Raw genomic sequence first — 19,980 nt, forward strand, 5'->3', positions numbered from 1 at the left:
TTCTGATTGGCTGGGCCTAGTTCCCCAGTGGGTGGGCCTACGCTCTCCCCAAGCCCACCCATGGCTGCGCACCTGCCCCTTAATGCGAAATCCATAGATTAGGTCCTAATTTTATTTATTTAAATTGACCGATTTTTCCTTCTATGAACTGTAACTCAGAAAAATCTTTGAAATTGTTGCGTTTTTATATTTTTGTTCTGTATAGCTGGCTAGCTGAACTATGCTAGTTTTCATCCTCATTGCCAAACTTAATACCGCACCCTCAACTTCAAAACTCCTCTGCTACAATCATGTAACTAATACATCTGCTGGAAAGAAACTTGTAAAAAATGATTTTATTGTTTTGTTGAATAATCATGACTGGTTGGAGATATGTGGTAAGACAATGGTGGAGTTGGATATCATCACAACTTAACGTGGATCCAACTTATTATGCTGAATGTATACAACCCTTAACCTTTTTTTTTTTTTTTAACTGACTCACATATTTGTTAATCAAATCTTACTTTTTATATAATGAGTCATCCAGGAATGTCACGAGTTTAATTTACTCAAGAAAATAGCAACTCTACAGAGCTCAATGAATGGCTAAATTACTTTCGGACACGACTGTGGAGCTCTTCCTCCCTACTATTGAAGTCGCTTGAATTTTCGCCCATAAAGTAGTGTGGAAAGTACTTAAGGTTTTCCCACTAGATTCCGCTGTTATCAATTGTTCAGTGTTTTATAAAATTGGATCGCAAAGTTCTTTTTCTTTTACAACTTTGGTTAGAAAACCAATAACCCATGATGAAAATAAATTGCCAGTCCTCCAGCTGAAAGCGGTTCACTTTGTCCTTCTCTTAGGCTTAATCTGTGTACAGGAAACAGCCCCCCCCCCCTTGTGTGGTTTATTCCCTTCAGAAAAAGTCTGGATTAGTTAGATCATTCCTGGTGAACAAGCAAACCATTAGGCTACAGCAGTTCTAATGGGGTCAATGTTATGGTCTCTAAGGTTCAAACTAATCCAGACACACTATATATATATATATATATATATATATACACACACAGATGTTTTCTAATAATTTGATTGAAAAACACAACTGCCATGCAATGGTCTATAATTGTATTATTTTATTAGGGTTATCACAACATTTTTAGTCATTAGTCCAATTTCTGCATCAAATCGTTGGGTTTATGAGAATTGCACCATAAGGGTAGTCCTCTCAGAGAGCTGCCACTTGTTGGACTATTAAAGGAGAGTTGGGTTGAAGCATTAGTTTGCTAAGAGAAATGAAAATCTTCATTGGCTAATTTTAGCATGCTAGCAGATGCCTATAGACTGTTTGTCAATGCGCTAATGCTAGTTAGCATTAGCTTGCTAAACTGCTTTTCATACGAGGCATACAAATCCTATCCGCTAATTCATCTGACTCTTGTGAAGTAGATTAAAGTGCTTCGTTGCCTAAATCCTGAAGTATCCCTTTTTTAAGGAAATGTTTTGCATTAAATTAAATCAATCCCTTCTATCCACATATTTACCGAGTGACCTAGTTCTCCTTGTTACATGTCATGTTTTTTTCTTGGCGGTGTCATAAATGGCACCCTGTCCCCTTAATAGTGCACTACTTTTAACCAAAACCCTATGGACCCTGGTCAAACACAGGCCACTACATAGGGAATAGGCTGCCATTTGGGGCAACACTGTCTTTTTGTCTTGTCATCCTTCCTGCATGGACATTTTTAGTTCTGGCTACATGTGCATATTTTGCTATTCTTTCATTCTACAGTATGCTTCTGTGTTTTTAGATTTGTTTATGTTCTAGTTGACCGACTGTAGCCTGGAGAAAGCAACCACCAGCATCATTTAACACAGGAGTCATCTTTAGACACGGGTTTTTCTTTTTGTTTCTACAGATGACATGGCATCTTGTTGACTGTAACTATTCATGCTAGTGAGTGAACACACTGGCAGATAAACAGATTGACAGAGTCTTATGGTAATTAGTTTGCAGGCTATAGTTTTATAATTTAGTCTAGTTTACAGTCTATAGTTTAGTCTGGTTTATAGTTTGGTTTACAGTCTGTGGTCTATAGTTTAGTCTATATTTTAAAGTTTATAGTCTGCAGTCTATAGTTTAGTCTAAAGTATAGTTTACAGTCTATACTGTAGTTTACAGTGTAGTCTATAGTTCAAAGTGTTAACTTAGCCTTCTTGTCTTTGACTTTCAAACAGGAAACTCCTTCTGCCAATGAATGTATGTTCTTCCTCTTATCCCTGGCCACACACTGCCTTTCACCACACACTGCTCTTCACCACACGCTGCCCTTCACCACACGCTGCCCTTCACCACACGCTGCCCTTCACCACACACTGCCCTTCACCACACACTGCCCTTCACCACACACTGCTCTTCACCACACGCTGCTCTTCACCACACACTGCCCTTCACCACACACTGCTCTTCACCACACACTGCCCTTCACCACACACTGCTCTTCACCACACGCTGCTCTTCACCACACGCTGCCCTTCACCACACATGCCTTCACCACACGCTGCCCTTCACCACACGCTGCCCTTCACCACACGCTGCTCTTCACCACGCTGCCCTTCACCACACGCTGCTGCTCTTCACCACACGCTGCTGCTCTTCACCACACGCTGCTGCTCTTCACCACACACTGCTCTTCACCACGGCTGCCCTTCACCACACGCTGCTCTCTTCACCACACGCTGCCCTTCACCACACGCTGCTCTTCACCACACGCTGCTCTTCACCACACGCTGCTCTTCACCACACGCTGCTCTTCACCACACGCTGCTCTTCACCACACGCTGCTCTTCACCACACGCTGCTCTTCACCACACGCTGCTGCTCTTCACCACACGCTGCTCTTCACCACACGCTGCTCTTCACCACACGCTGCTCTTCACCACACGCTGCCCTTCACCACACGCTGCCCTTCACCACACACTGCTGCTCTTCACCACACGCTGCTCTTCACCACACGCTGCTCTTCACCACACGCTGCCCTTCACCACACGCTGCTCTTCACCACACGCTGCCCTTCACCACACGCTGCTCTTCACCACACGCTGCTGCTCTTCACCACACGCTGCCCTTCACCACACGCTGCTCTTCACCACACGCTGCTCTTCACCACACGCAGCCCTTCACCACACGCAGCCCTTCACCACACGCTGCCCTTCACCACACGCTGCCCTTCACCACACGCTGCTGCCTTCACCACACGCTGCTGCTCTTCACCACACGCTGCTCTTCACCACACGCAGCCCTTCACCACACGCAGCCCTTCACCACACGCTGCCCTTCACCACACGCCGCTGCCCTTCACCACACGCTGCTGCCCTTCACCACACGCTGCTGCCCTTCACCACACGCTGCTGCCCTTCACCACACGCTGCTGCCCTTCACCACACGCTGCTGCCCTTCACCACACGCTGCTGCCCTTCACCACACGCTGCTCTTCACCACACGCTGCTGCCCTTCACCACACGCTGCTGCCCTTCACCACACGCTGCTCCCTTCACCACACGCTGCCCTTCACCACACGCTGCCCTTCACCACACGCTGCTGCCCTTCACCACACGCTGCTGCCCTTCACCACACGCCGCTGCCCTTCACCACACGCTGCTGCCCTTCACCACACGCCGCTGCCCTTCACCACACGCCGCTGCCCTTCACCACACGCTGCTGCTCTTCACCACACACTGCTATTCACCACACACACACTGCCCTTCACCACACACTGCTCTTCACCACACACACACACTGCTCTTCAACACAGTGTGGTTTTATATGAATAATTTCTCATAGGCCTAAATACATTTTATTTTCATTTGTTTTGACTGACAGTCAGTACCAGAGAACCATCTTTCATCATCACCAAGTTAGACAGTCTGGGCCCAGGACCGGCTGCTTTCTGTAGACAGTCTGGGCCCAGGACCGGCTGCTTTCTGTAGACAGTCTGGGCCCAGGACCGGCTGCTTTCTGTAGACAGTCTGGGCCCAGGACCGGCTGCTTTCTGTAGACAGTCTGGGCCCAGGACCGGCTGCTTTCTGTAGACAGTCTGGGCCCAGGTACCGGCTGCTTTCTGTAGACAGTCTGGGCCCAGGACCGGCTGCTTTCTGTAGACAGTCTGGGCCCAGGACCGGCTGCTTTCTGTAGACAGTCTGGGCCCAGGACCGGCTGCTTTCTGTAGACAGTCTGGGCCCAGGACCGGCTGCTTTCTGTAGACAGTCTGGGCCCAGGACCGCTTACAGTCTGGGCCCAGGACCGGCTGCTTTCTGTAGACAGTCTGGGCCCAGGACCGGCTGCTTTCTGTAGACAGTCTGGGCCCAGGACCGGCTGCTTTCTGTAGACAGTCTGGGCCCAGGACCGGCTGCTTGGCAAAATGCATAGAATTGCAGGACATTTGCCTCAAGATTTAAACATGTTTTCCGCCGCCATGTTACCCTACTAGCTAATAGGCTGTTAGAGATTACATTTACATTTCAGTCATTTAGCAGACGCTCTTATCCAGAGCGACTTACAGTAGTGAATGCATACATTTCCCCCCCTCGTACTGGTCCCCCGTGGGAATCGAACCCACAACCCTGGCGTTGCAAACACCATGCTCTACCCAACTGAGCCACACGGGAGATTACACTTCCTGTTCCAGTGAACTGTGAGAAGGTCAAAATAATAAAACTGTCAAATCTCTTTTTTTAAAGTTTAAATTCTACCTGCCATTTTCATTCACCTGATTTGACAATACATGACTTATTTATTTTTTATATATACATATGATGAGGGTCCCTGGCTCTCCAGTTGGCCTGGTCGGGGGTCCCTGGCTCTCCAGTTGGCCTGGTCGGGGGTCCCTGGCTCTCCAGTTGGCCTGGTCGGGGGTCCCTGGGTCTCCAGTTGGCCTGGTCGGGGGTCCCTGGCTCTCCAGTTGGCCTGGTCGGGGGTCCCTGGCTCTCCAGTTGGCCTGGTCGGGGGTCTCCAGTTGGCCTGGTCGGGGGTCTCCAGTTGGCCTGGTCGGGGGTCTCCAGTTGGCCTGGTCGGGGGTCTCCAGTTGGCCTGGTCGGGGGTCCCTGGGCAGACTCAAGTCACAGAACAGAAGTCTGTTCTCATTTTATACACAGTATAGTTCCGGACTGTGTTGTTGAATTGACGCACTGCCAGAGGCTCTCTGTCTACGACTCTGCATTGCATTCCTGTGATATGTTTTGGCTGAGGAGAGGGCAGGGGGTTGGCTGAGGAGAGGGCCGGGGGGTTGGCTGAGGAGAGGGCCGGGGGTTGGCTGAGGAGAGGGCCGGGGGTTGGCTGAGGAGAGGGCCGGGGGTTGGCTGAGGAGAGGGCCGGGGGTTGGCTGAGGAGAGGGCCGGGGGGTTGGCTGAGGAGAGGGCCGGGGGTTGGCTGAGGAGAGGGCCGGGGGGTTGGCTGAGGAGAGGGCCGGGGGGTGGCTCTGTGGTTTGTTATCATACCAAACAGGCGAGTGTTCCAAGAAGAAATGGTTCATATTAATGAAGCCTTCCAACAACGGAAAAATAACGGTTGGAATTAGCTTCACCTGCCGGTGATTGGACCCTACTTCTGACCTCAATCACATGACTGGCTGTTGTCGATTCCAAACTGTTGCTGTTGCGTCGGAGTAGCCAATCATGGCTCTTGTCAAAACAAACAGGGAAGTTGAGCAAACAAGTCAACTTGTGGCATTGAAACACATTTATCTTTCATTCATAACACTGTGTTATTGGCCACTGCATAATATTAACACTGCCGGTGTGGATGGAAGCTGTTGTGTGTGTGTGTGTGTGTGTGTGTGTGTGTGTGTGTGTTCGCACTTGTATCCACGATGTAATTGAAAGTGAGAAGTGTTGTGTTTTAAGCCAAAGCAGCAACACTTCATTAAGCTTAGACTGTGTCCAAAATGGCACCCCATTACATATAGAGTGCACTACTTTTGACCAGACCCCTTTACAGGCCTTAGTTAAAAGTGTGGAGGAAGTGCTGTTTGTTGTTGTGGTTTGATTAGAAGAGATGAAACGCCGACTCTCTGTCTATCAACAAGTTCTCTCTCCCTGATGTAGATGATTTACAGTGTTTGTTTCCTCCTTCAAACTACAAGTCGATGAGTCTTGTGGAGAGGTTCCAAACTCTCTCACTTAACAAATGTCTGCTTAGTTTACACCTAATTGTTGCTTTAGAACAGATCATTACTGCCCAGCAAACGTCTCCATAGTGGTGATGTACAATGATTTGATAAAAGGTAATGAAATACCAGAATGCACTACAGTATACAAGTAACTGTTCAGACATTTTTTTTCTCCACCCAGCCAAATCTATCGATCTACGACAGGCTGTCTATCTGTTCACCTGACATTTAACTATCTGTCTGCACATCGATCCTAGTCTTTGAGGCTGGGGCTCTTTGTACCGCGGCAGACCCTTTTTGGTTTCGTACCGCGGCAGACCCTTTTTGGTTTCGTACCGCGGCAGACCCTTTTTGGTTTCGTACCGCGGCAGACCCTTTTTGGTTTCGTACCGCGGCAGACCCTTTTTGGTTTCGTGCCGCGGCAGACCCTTTTTGGTTTCGTGCCGCGGCAGACCCTTTTTGGTTTCGTGCCGCGGCAGACCCTTTTTGGTTTCGTGCCGCGGCAGACCCTTTTTGGTTTCGTGCCGCGGCAGACCCTTTTTGGTTTCGTGCCGCGGCAGACCCTTTTTGGTTGTCTTTCAGCTCAGTTAGAAGCTATACTCACTACTTTCTCTCTCCTCTGTCTGTCTCTGTCTCTGTCTGTCTCTGTCTCTCTCTCTCTCTCTCTCTCTCTATGTCTCTGTCTGTCTCTATGTCTCTCTCTATGTCTCTGTCTGTCTCTGTCTCTCTATGTCTCCTTCAGGCCTACAACATCCATGTGAACGGGGTTCTCCACTGTCGGGTTCGCTACAGTCAGCTCCTGGGACTACACGAACAGGTACGCACCAATACAATATATTCCTCTGAGTGCTGTTCTAGGACCAGATCAACCCTTGGACATGTCATCTTATTGCCTGATGTCTCAGACTGAATTATTCTGACCTCTCTAGCCAGGCAAGTCATCTTATTCATTATGACCTATAAGGCAAAACTGATCTGAGATCAACAATTGTACTCTGAGAGGCTTTGACTGTGTTTACAAAGGCAGCCCAATTCTGATCTTTCCCTACGAATTCATCTTTTGACCAATCAGATCACCTCTTTTGCCAATAATTGAGCAAAAGATCAGAATTGGGCTGCCTGTGTAAACGTAGCCCATGTGAATGCAGGCCCAAGGCTTCAATTGAAACCAATTAAGGCCAAGGTCTTTTAGGTGGTGGACAAAGGGGGCCCCCACCTCCATCAAACGTCAGCAATGGACCAGGGGTACGTCAAAACATCACCTCAACAATGTCACCGGGCCATTTCCTCACCGTGGCCTGACGTCTCTAACTATTACAACTGTCCCGCTTGATGTTCAGTCTTGAAATAAAACCAACCTCGAGCCTGGGTGTTCAAGCTAGTTCATGCTAGAAGACGTAACAAAGCGGTTAGAGTTTAAAAAGTGGAAGGCGTGACATGGAAGGAATGTTCTTCTTGGCTTTGTTAATTTTCTTCTCTTTTACCTGTTGAGAAACTGTAGACTGACTCCCTACAGTCAGCCTGAAAATACTACAGACTGTAGACTGACTCCCTTACAGTCAGCCTGAAAATACTACAGAACTGTAGACTGACTCCCTACAGTCAGCCTGAAAATACTACAGAGACTGTAGACTGACTCTCTACAGTCAGCCTGAAAATACTACAGAGACTGTAGACTGACTCCCTACAGTCAGCCTGAAAATACTACAGAGACTGTAGACTGACTCTCTACAGTCAGCCTGAAAATACTACAGAGACTGTAGACTGACTCCCTTACAGTCAGCCTGAAAATACTACAGACTGTAGACTGACTCCCTACAGTCAGCCTGAAAATACTACAGAACTGTAGACTGACTCCCTACAGTCAGCCTGAAAATACTACAGACTGTAGACTGACTCCCTACAGTCAGCCTGAAAATACTACAGACTGTAGACTGACTCCCTTACAGTCAGCCTGAAAATACTACAGACTGTAGACTGACTCCCTACAGTCAGCCTGAAAATACTACAGACTGTAGACTGACTCCCTACAGTCAGCCTGAAAATACTACAGACTGTAGACTGACTCTCTACAGTCAGCCTGAAAATACTACAGAGACTGTAGACTGACTCCCTACAGTCAGCCTGAAAATACTACAGAGACTGTAGACTGACTCCCTTACAGTCAGCCTGAAAATACTACAGAGACTGTAGACTGACTCCCTACAGTCAGCCTGAAAATACTACAGAGACTGTAGACTGACTCCCTACAGTCAGCCTGAAAATACTACAGAGACTGTAGACTGACTCCCTACAGTCAGCCTGAAAATACTACAGAGACTGTAGACTGACTCCCTACAGTCAGCCTGAAAATACTACAGAGACTGTAGACTGACTCCCTTACAGTCAGCCTGAAAATACTACAGAGACTGTAGACTGACTCCCTACAGTCAGCCTGAAAATACTACAGAGACTGTAGACTGACTCCCTTACAGTCAGCCTGAAAATACTACAGAGACTGTAGACTGACTCCCTACAGTCAGCCTGAAAATACTACAGAGACTGTAGACTGACTCCCTACAGTCAGCCTGAAAATACTACAGAGACTGTAGACTGACTCCCTTACAGTCAGCCTGAAAATACTACAGAGACTGTAGACTGACTCCCTTACAGTCAGCCTGAAAATACTACAGAGACTGTAGACTGACTCCCTACAGTCAGCCTGAAAATACTACAGAGACTGTAGACTGACTCCCTTACAGTCAGCCTGAAAATACTACAGAGACTGTAGACTGACTCTCTACAGTCAGCCTGAAAATACTACAGAGACTGTAGACTGACTCTCTACAGTCAGCCTGAAAATACTACAGAGACTGTAGACTGACTCCCTTACAGTCAGCCTGAAAATACTACAGAGACTGTAGACTGACTCCCTTACAGTCAGCCTGAAAATACTACAGAGACTGTAGACTGACTCCCTTACAGTCAGCCTGAAAATACTACAGAGACTGTAGACTGACTCCCTTACAGTCAGCCTGAAAATACTACAGAGACTGTAGACTGACTCTCTACAGTCAGCCTGAAAATACTACAGAGACTGTAGACTGACTCTCTACAGTCAGCCTGAAAATACTACAGAGACTGTAGACTGACTCCCTTACAGTCAGCCTGAAAATACTACAGAGACTGTAGACTGACTCCCTTACAGTCAGCCTGAAAATACTACAGAGACTGTAGACTGACTCCCTTACAGTCAGCCTGAAAATACTACAAAGACTGTAGACTGACTCCCTTACAGTCAGCCTGAAAATACTACAGAGACTGTAGACTGACTGCCTACAGTCAGCCTGAAAATACTACAGAGGAAGTAGACTGACTCCCTACAGTCAGCCTGAAAATACTACAGAGACTGTAGACTGACTCCCTACAGTCAGCCTGAAAATACTACAGAGACTGTAGACTGACTCCCTACGGTCAGCCTGAAAATACTACAGAGACTGTAGACTGACTCCCTACAGTCAGCCTGAAAATACTACAGAGACTGTAGACTGACTCCCTACAGTCAGCCTGAAAATACTACAGAGACTGTAGACTGACTCCCTACAGTCAGCCTGAAAATACTACAGAGACTGTAGACTGACTCCCTACAGTCAGCCTGAAAATACTACAGAGACTGTAGACTGACTCCCTACAGTCAGCCTGAAAATACTACAGAGGAAGTAAAGCTTGTTAGCCCAGAAACAATGTGTAAAATAAAAAAATAACTGAAATTGAAAGGTCATTTTAGGACCTAATAAGGAAGGACTTTGTCTTAGATGTAGGTTGCTATGATAGCCTGAACAAGGGCTGACTACTACCCATTTGTCTTAGATGTAGGTTGCTATGATAGCCTGAACAAGGGCTGACTACTACCCATTTGTCTTAGATGTAGGTTGCTATGATAGCCTGAACAAGGGCTGACTACTACCCATTTGTCTTAGATGTAGGTTGCTATGATAGCCTGAACAAGGGCTGACTACTACCCATTTGTCTTAGATGTAGGTTGCTATGATAGCCTGAACAAGGGCTGACTACTACCCATTTGTCTTAGATGTAGGTTGCTATGATAGCCTGAACAAGGGCTGACTACTACCCATTTGTCTTAGATGTAGGTTGCTATGATAGCCTGAACAAGGGCTGACTACTACCCATTTGTCTTAGATGTAGGTTGCTATGATAGCCTGAACAAGGGCTGACTACTACCCATTTGTCTTAGATGTAGGTTGCTATGATAGCCTGAACAAGGGCTGACTACTACCCATTTGTCTTAGATGTAGGTTGCTATGATAGCCTGAACAAGGGCTGACTACTACCCATTTGTCTTAGATGTAGGTTGCTATGATAGCCTGAACAAGGGCTGACTACTACCCATTTGCTATCGTCCTCTGGTCTCTTCCAGTAACTGTGACATCTCATCGCTGTATGTAAAGCTGCACGTCACTGTCACTCATGGTCACGCGTCAATACACACGATCAAGGAAAGGAACAACAGGTTCTCCGTCGTCAAGGCCGTGTTCTATACACCTCCACACACTCCACAGCTGCCGTTGCTAGGTAACACTGCATGGGATGGAATACACACACCGCTTGTTCCAAACGGCACCCCGTTGCCTATTTTAGAGTGCACTACTTTTGACGACTAGATGGGGAATAGGGTGCCGTTTGGAACTGAGTCACGGTCACATCTGACTGTTATGGTATTCACGGTACTAGCCCACGGGGTTGCCATGGCGCACGTTTCCCTGTAACCACGCCGACCTCTGTTTTAATTGCGGTGCCACTCTGTCTAGTTTACATCTGAGAGAATGTGAACGTTGATGCTGCTCTTTGTAAGTAATACATCCCTGGTTACCACCCCCATCTGATCACCTGGAGCACCGCATAGCTTCTACTGAAAACACAGCTGACCATCACTAACAGGGTGAGACATCTCTTTTCAAACCAGGTTTGAACTTGCTGCGGTAAAAATGCTCTAAGTAAGAGTTGAGCACGTCTTGTTGTGCATTTTGTATAGACACTAGGAAATTACACTACAGTACAAACCCATTCCTCCTGGACACTGTCAACACTACAGTACAAACCCATTCCTCCTGGACACTGTCAACACTACAGTACAAACCCATTCCTCCTGGACACTGTCAACACTACAGTACAAACCCATTCCTCCTGGACACTGTCAACACTACAGTACAAACCCATTCCTCCTGGACACTGTCAACACTACAGTACAAACCCATTCCTCCTGGACACTGTCAACACTACAGTACAAACCCATTCCTCCTGGACACTGTCAACACTACAGTACAAACCCATTCCTCCTGGACAGTTCCTGTCAACACTACAGTACAAACCCATTCCTCCTGGACAGTTCCTGTCAACACTACAGTACAAACCCATTCCTCCTGGACATGTCCCTGTCAACACTACAGTACAAACCCATTCCTCCTGGACATCCCTGTCAACACTACAGTACAAACCCATTCCTCCTGGACATCTGTCAACACTACAGTACAAACCCATTCCTCCTGGACAGTTCCTGTCAACACTACAGTACAAACCCATTCCTCCTGGACATGTCCCTGTCAACACTACAGTACAAACCCATTCCTCCTGGACATGTCCCTGTCAACACTACAGTACAAACCCATTCCTCCTGGACATGTCCCTGTCAACACTACAGTACAAACCCATTCCTCCTGGACATCCTGTCAACACTACAGTACAAACCCATTCCTCCTGGACATGTCCCTGTCAACACTACAGTACAAACCCATTCCTCCTGGACATGTCCCTGTCAACACTACAGTACAAACCCATTCCTCCTGGACATCCCTGTCAACACTACAGTACAAACCCATTCCTCCTGGACACTGTCAACACTACAGTACAAACCCATTCCTCCTGGACATTCCTGTCAACACTACAGTACAAACCCATTCCTCCTGGACATCCTGTCAACACTACAGTACAAACCCATTCCTCCTGGACATGTCCCTGTCAACACTACAGTACAAACCCATTCCTCCTGGACATGTCCCTGTCAACACTACAGTACAAACCCATTCCTCCTGGACATGTCCCTGTCAACACTACAGTACAAACCCATTCCTCCTGGACATGTCCCTGTCAACACTACAGTACAAACCCATTCCTCCTGGACAGTTCCTGTCAACACTACAGTACAAACCCATTCCTCCTGGACATGTCCCTGTCAACACTACAGTACAAACCCATTCCTCCTGGACATGTCCCTGTCAACACTACAGTACAAACCCATTCCTCCTGGACATGTCCCTGTCAACACTACAGTACAAACCCATTCCTCCTGGACATGTCCCTGTCAACACTACAGTACAAACCCATTCCTCCTGGACATGTCCCTGTCAACACTACAGTACAAACCCATTCCTCCTGGACATGTCCCTGTCAACACTACAGTACAAACCCATTCCTCCTGGACATGTCCCTGTCAACACTACAGTACAAACCCATTCCTCCTGGACATGTCCCTGTCAACACTACAGTACAAACCCATTCCTCCTGGACATGTCCCTGTCAACACTACAGTACAAACCCATTCCTCCTGGTCCCTGTCAACACTACAGTACAAACCCATTCCTCCTGGCTCCCTGTCAACACTACAGTACAAACCCATTCCTCCTGGACATCTGTCAACACTACAGTACAAACCCATTCCTCCTGGACATGCCTGTCAACACTACAGTACAAACCCATTCCTCCTGGACATCCTGTCAACACTACAGTACAAACCCATTCCTCCTGGACATGTCCCTGTCAACACTACAGTACAAACCCATTCCTCCTGGACATGTCCCTGTCAACACTACAGTACAAACCCATTCCTCCTGGACACTGTCAACACTACAGTACAAACCCATTCCTCCTGGACACTGTCAACACTACAGTACGAACCCATTCCTCCTGGACACTGTCAACACTACAATACAAACCCATTCCTCCTGGACATCTGTCAACACTACAGTACAAACCCATTCCTCCTGGACACTTCGTCAACACTACAGTACAAACCCATTCCTCCTGGACACTACAGTCAACACTACAATACAAACCCAATCCTCCTGGACACTGTCAACACTACAGTACAAACCCATTCCTCCTGGACACTGTCAACACTACAGTACAAACCCATTCCTCCTCGACACTGTCAACACTACAATACAAACCCATTCCTCCTGGACATTTCACAGTCAACACTACAGTACAAACCCATTCCTCCTGGACACTGTCAACACTACAATACAAACCCATTCCTCCTGGACATTTCACAGTCAACACTACAATACAAACCCATTCCTCCTGGATGTGCTTACAGGTACTGGTGATGGAAGGGAATGTTAAATGGGGGTGTGAGTGTTATTCCTAGTGACAGCTGTGGTGTGGAGAGGCCCGTGGGAGTTTGTAGCCTCTTCTACATTTAGAAGAACCCATTCATCTGATCTGTCGGAGGCTGTGTCCAAAATGGCACACTATTCCCTATGGGGGTCATGCTCAAAAGTAGTGCACTATATAGGGGATAGGGTGCCCTTTCAGACGGTGTGAAGTGTCTGTGTATAGATTTACAAGACTGATCTGTATGCATGAGAAAGAGGTAGGGCAGCATATCAGTGAAAAGCACCTTGCAGTCAGGGGCGGACTAGGACAAGAATTCAGCCCTGGCATTTTATCCACAACAACCCACAGCATTGCGCACGTCACCAACTTCACCCCATTATATTTATGTTTTCCTGCAATAAATCTGGTACATTTTCAACAACAACAAAAAATTAACTTAGTCCTTATGGGGTATTGTGTGGGGATGGCTGAAACAAATCTATTTAATGTTTGATTCAGGCTGTAACACAACAAAATGTGGAATAAGTCGAGGTGTATGAATACTTCCTGAAGGCACTAATTAAAATCATAAACTAACTCTAAATATACTCTCCACTGCTAGTTGCCATGTATTCATCCAACAGTAGATGTCCCAAAAACCTTTGCAGTTCTAGGCTACTACCCATGAGACCTTTAGGCCTATGCCCTCGCAATTGCCAGTGCGCATTTCTCGCTCCACATCTCAAAGCCTTATCAAATAGCTTGGTTATAAAATAGTTTCTATTAAGCTGAATATTAAGTTGAGAAATAATATCTACAGAAAGCTGAGGCCCTCCCTTCTTCGACAGGGACAAGTCCACAAACCTTCCAAAGCTGTTTTTCCCGCAATTGCATTTTGAAATCTTATACAATAAATAGAGAAATTGCGTAAAGTAGTTTTGTTGTTGTTGTTATTACCGCCGGCCATGTCACCTTTGTTTTCATATATATATATTTTTTATATAGAAAATAGTTTGATATTGACAAATATATCAGCCCACCCAACAACAAAAAAATAGTCCAGGCCAATCCGCCCCTGCTTGAAGTTGCTACAGATGCACGCTACACCAGTTCCTTTTAGCCCATAGCTTTATTCAGATCTGAATTAGAACTTCGTTTGATCTCTGTTGATTCTCAGGGTGCCAGGCAAAGCATATAGTTTCAAAGCCAGAGATGTTCTGATGATAAAGGTCCTGACTTCAATAAGAATAAGTGAGTAATGAGCGAAGGAAACTTTGTACGGCTAGACAGTATTAAGCCAGATGTGTGCTGCCTGCATATGTTTTACATGGAAACTATCCACATCTCCACCAGACTGTCTGGCCTTGAAATAAACCTGTGATTCATCCTCAAACTGCACGCGAGACCTTCAGACCAGGTTATCCAACGGCCTTCAGAACAGGTTATCCAGCGACCTTCAGACCAGGTTATCCAGCGACCTTCAGATGAGTTAGACCAGGTTATCCAGCGGCCTTCAGATGAGTTAGACCAGGTTATCCAGCGACCTTCAGATGAGTTAGACCAGGTTATCCAGCGACCTTCAGATGAGTTAGACCAGGTTATCCAACGACCTTCAGATGAGTTAGACCAGGTTATCCAACGACCTTCAGATGAGTTAGACCAGGTTATCCAGCGGCCTTCAGATGAGTTCGACCAGGTTATCCAGCGACCTTCAGATGAGTTAGACCAGGTTATCCAGCGACCTTCAGATGAGTTAGACCAGGTTATCCAGCGACCTTCAGATGAGTTAGACCAGGTTATCCAACGACCTTCAGATGAGTTAGACCAGGTTATCCAACGACCTTCAGATGAGTTAGACCAGGTTATCCAACGACCTTCAGATGAGTTAGACCAGGTTATCCAGCGGCCTTCAGACCAGGTTATCCAGCGGCCTTCAGATGAGTTAGACCAGGTTATCCAACGACCTTCAGATGAGTTAGACCAGGTTATCCAGCGACCTTCAGACCAGGTTATCCAGCAGCCTTCAGATGAGTTAGACCAGGTTATCCAGCGACCTTCAGACCAGGTTATCCAACGACCTTCAGACCAGGTTATCCAGCGACCTTCAGATGAGTTAGACCAGGTTATCCAGCGGCCTTCAGATGAGTTAGACCAGGTTATCCAACGACCTTCAGATTAGTTAGGCCAGGTTATCCAGCGGCCTTCAGATGAGTTAGACCAGGTTATCCAGCGGCCTTCAGATGAGTTAGACCAGGTTATCCAACGACCTTCAGATGAGTTAGACCAGGTTATCCAGCGACCTTCAGATGAGTTAGACCAGGTTATCCAGCGACCTTCAGACCAGGTTATCCAGCGGCCTTCAGATGAGTTAGACCAGGTTATCCAGCGGCCTTCAGATGAGTTAGACCAGGTTATCCAGCGACCTTCAGACCAGGTTATCCAGCGGCCTTCAGATGAGTTAGACCAGGTTATCCAGCGGCCTTCAGATGAGTTAGACCAGGTTATCCAGCGACCTTCAGATGAGTTAGACCAGGTTATCCAGCGACCTTCAGATGAGTTAGACCAGGTTATCCAACGACCTTCAGATGAGTTAGACCAGGTTATCCAACGACCTTCAGATGAGTTAGACCAGGTTATCCAGCGACCTTCAGATGAGGCTAGAAAACATGATCTAACTTCAGTCTGGGGAACCACTGAACCATGAACCACTGAACCACTGAACCATGTTTTCTGGCCTGACTTCGGTTCCTCTCAACCCATTACTTTTATTAACAAGACTGAATAAAATGTTCAGAATGTAACTTTTTAAATAGTCAACTATTTTAAGATATGATCTGTAATCAGAGTACTTCAAAACATTGGTAATGCTCATTTTTATGACAAGTCCTTTCTTTCCTATTGGCTTCAGACGGTGAACAATCTTTTTTTTAATTTTAATTTTTTTTCCTCCCAGATAAAGAAGGAGTATGGCAACAACTTGGTACCTGCTTTCCCCCCAAAGAAGATCTTTACTCTGACACCGACTGATGTGGAGCAGAGACGTGAACAGTTGGAGAAATACATGCAAGCTGGTGAGAGAGGATGTTTCACTTCTGGGGTCTGTATTTCAGAGGTTGGGGTCCATTTGATTTAAAAATATATATTTTTTTATTACCTCCATTCAGAAGCAGAATTTAAATTCTAATTCAAGTATTGTTGAGAGAAAGGTTAGTTATTTACAAAGAGGGTTTTATATTATTGAATTCAAAGTCTCGAATTAATCTCTACTAAATTAAACTAGAAGTGACCTCAACCTTTCCCATGGGGAGGCAGTATAGTGGAACAGGCAGTATAGTGGAACAGGCAGTATAGTGGAACAGGCAGTATAGTGGAACAGGCAGTATAGTGGAACAGGCAGTAGCCGACTCAGTAAAAGGGCAGTATAGTGGAACAGGCAGTAGCCGACTCAATAAAAGGGCAGTATAGTGGAACGGGCAGTAGCCGACTCAGTAAAAGGGCCGTATAGTGGAACGGGCAGTAGCCGACTCAGTAAAAGGGCAGTATAGTGGAACGGGCAGTAGCCGACTCAGTAAAAGGGCAGTATAGTGGAACAGGCAGTAGCCGACTCAGTAAAAGGGCAGTATAGTGGAACAGGCAGTAGCCGACTCGGTAAAAGGGCAGTATAGTGGAACAGGCAGTAGCTGACTCATGATCTCCTGTTGGAACATTTCCTCATAGCAACCAGAATGACCAATCCGTGTATCAGAATACCTTGTTAGTTGCTGACTGTCTGCCTTTAGACTGGTGTGGTTTTAGTGTGGGCAGCAGCTTACTTTACAGGCTTTGACTCAAGGTAATACTGATCTGAGAACACATAAGTACAGGCTGAAACTGGTCTGTCTGTAGACCACACTATAGCTCTAGGTGTTTGAACTAGTGTAATACTTTTTCTGAGCAGATCCTACTAAGTACTTACTTGGGGCCAAGGCCTCTTGACTGTCCTCGTCCCCCTGACACACCTGAAACTCGAACTCCTCACTGTTCCAATAGATTCCTATAGATTCATATCCTCAGAACCAATGGGAAAGTTGTATTATGTTAGGTGCAATATGTACCCAAAAGAAACTTGCCAGGGTTGAGTGGACAGTTAAAAGTAATCCCTATTTTGCTTTTTATTCTGCCAGTTTCATCCCTCAGTGTGGGTCCTTGTCAGGAAGGTGTAAAATGTAGAACATTTTTATTTTTCTACTCATTCCTCCTCAGTTAAAGGTCCAAGAGGACGTTAGGTTATGTTGCCCCATCCAACTCGACCTCAACCTCCGCTTTGGCCAAACGCTTCCCCAAGCAGGTCATGGGTGAACTGTGGCTGAACACACACACACACACACACACACACACACACACACACACACACACACACACACACACACACTGAACTGGCAGCAGCAGTGCCCAGTATCCCTCTTCAAGAACTGGCCGTTACCTCAGAACATACCTAAGCCTTGTTGGGGCATATTTTCTCATAGTCTGGAAGCACGCACACACATGCTTCCTGGGTGGAGATAAGTGTTAGGTGTTAGGGAAAGTAAGATTTTGAATGTTGGTCCCCAAAAAGTCCTCAAGTATACTAAGAGAGTATGTGTGACGCATCTGTGGTGTCGGCCCGGCCCTGATTGGCCCCCGTTCAAACACACTGCAGGCAGGTTGCTACAGATTGAGGTCCACGTAAACCTCTCTAAATTGATGAGTCCCAATTGATGATCCCCTTCCCCATTAAGTCCACTCCCTTTGGAGAACTACTACTACTACAGATTGATGAGGTCCACGTAGAACTACTACTACAACAGATTGATGAGGTCCACTAACAATTATATCTCATTTTACTCTCTTGATGAGGTCCAGAACTACTACTACACAGATTGATGAGGTCCACGTAGAACTACTACTCCAACAGATTGATGAGGTCCACGTAGAACTACTACTACTACTACTACTACAGTTTGATGAGGTCCAGATCTAAAAGTGATCTTGCCTTTTACATTTGAGTAATTTAGCACTCTCTCTTATCCAAAGGGACTTACAGTTAGTGCCTTCTTCTTAAAGGGAATACTGCAGATTTAGGTTGCTGTTAAACATTCTGATTGGGTTCATCCTTCCAACTAAAAGTCCCAATACGACATATCACTTTCTCGACGTCAAAGCCACAACGTTTTGTCGGTATTGGAGTTTTTTGATAAATATAATTCAAATTGCGAAGAAAGTGTACGTACAATTAGATGGAATATAATCAATCTTTATTAGATTTGTGGAATATCGTACAACATTTTACGATAGCAAGGTGAGACGACCACAGCACAGTCGTAAGACATATCTTTAAGATTATCTTTGAGGTTGGGTTGCAGACGTTTTTGGAAGATGGGCAGGGACTCTTAGCATCAGGGGCAAGCTGTTTCCTCCATTGGGGTGACCGGATAGGGAAGCGCTTTGACTGGGCTGAGCAGAAGCTGACCTCCTGTCGGGGTGGAATGGCCAAGAGACCAGAGGTGGGATGAGTTGGGATGTTGGGTTTGAGCATAGCCTGAAGGTAGGGAGGGGCAGTTCCTCTTGCTATTCCATGGTCTTTCAGAGGATGCGAGCTTTGACTGAAGCCAGTGGAGTGTACGGGGGAGCAGGGTGACATGGGAGAACTTGAACACCTGATGGGCTGCAGCCTTCTGGATAAGTTGCAGTAGTCCAGATGGGATATGACGAGTACCTGGATTAGGACCTACACCGCTTCCTGTGTGAGGTAAGGTCGTACTCCACAGACGTTGTAGAGCATGAACCCCCAGGAGTGATTCACTACTATGACGTTTGCAGAGAACGACAGGGTGTGGTCCAGGGTCACGCTAAGGTTCTTTGCACCCTGGGAGGGGGACACCGAACTGTGATGGAGAGGTCTGGAGCGGGACAGGCCTTCTCGGCAGCTCTATCTTGTTAAGCTTGAGGTGGTGGGCCAACATCCAAGCTGAGATATCTGCCAAGTACGCAGAGATGCGTGTCGCCACCTGGTTATCAGAAGCGGGGAATGTGAAAAGTAGTTGTCATCCACATAGCAATGATAGCGTGTGAGGATATAACGTAGCCGAGTGACTTCGTGTAAAGAGAGGAGGGCCTAGAACCGAGCCCGGGGGGACACCAGTAGTGAGAGCACGTGGTGCAGACACAGATCCTCTCCACGCCACCTGGTAGGAGTGACCCACCAGGTTGGATGCATTCTGGGAGTGTGCAAAGCCTGAGACGCCCAGACCTGAGAGGGTGGAGAGGAGGATCTGATGGATCACGGTGTTGAAGGAAGCGGATAGAACTAGGAGGATGAGGAAAGTCAGTTTTGGCAGTGCGGCGAGCCTCCGTGGCGTAGAGAAGAGCAGTCTCTGTTGAGTGACCCCGTCTTGAAGCCTGACTGGTTAGGGTCAAAGAGATAATTCTGAGAGAAATAACGAG

At 46.7% G+C, this 19,980-nt stretch overlaps 1 protein-coding gene across 2 annotated transcripts in view; it reads left to right on the forward strand.

Moving 5' to 3' along the window:
* snx17 (sorting nexin 17) overlaps positions 1-19,980 on the forward strand; it is an 84,996-nt gene that overhangs the window by 7,451 nt on the left and 57,565 nt on the right. For both annotated transcript variants that reach the window (XM_045721179.1, XM_045721180.1), the window contains 2 exons: positions 6,890-6,964; positions 16,472-16,589. In XM_045721179.1, coding sequence (XP_045577135.1) covers positions 6,890-6,964; positions 16,472-16,589 — 193 coding nt within the window. The remainder of the gene's footprint in view (positions 1-6,889; positions 6,965-16,471; positions 16,590-19,980) is intronic.

This window comes from Salmo salar, chromosome ssa06 (assembly GCF_905237065.1).
Source record: "Salmo salar chromosome ssa06, Ssal_v3.1, whole genome shotgun sequence".
NCBI lineage: Eukaryota > Metazoa > Chordata > Actinopteri > Salmoniformes > Salmonidae > Salmo > Salmo salar.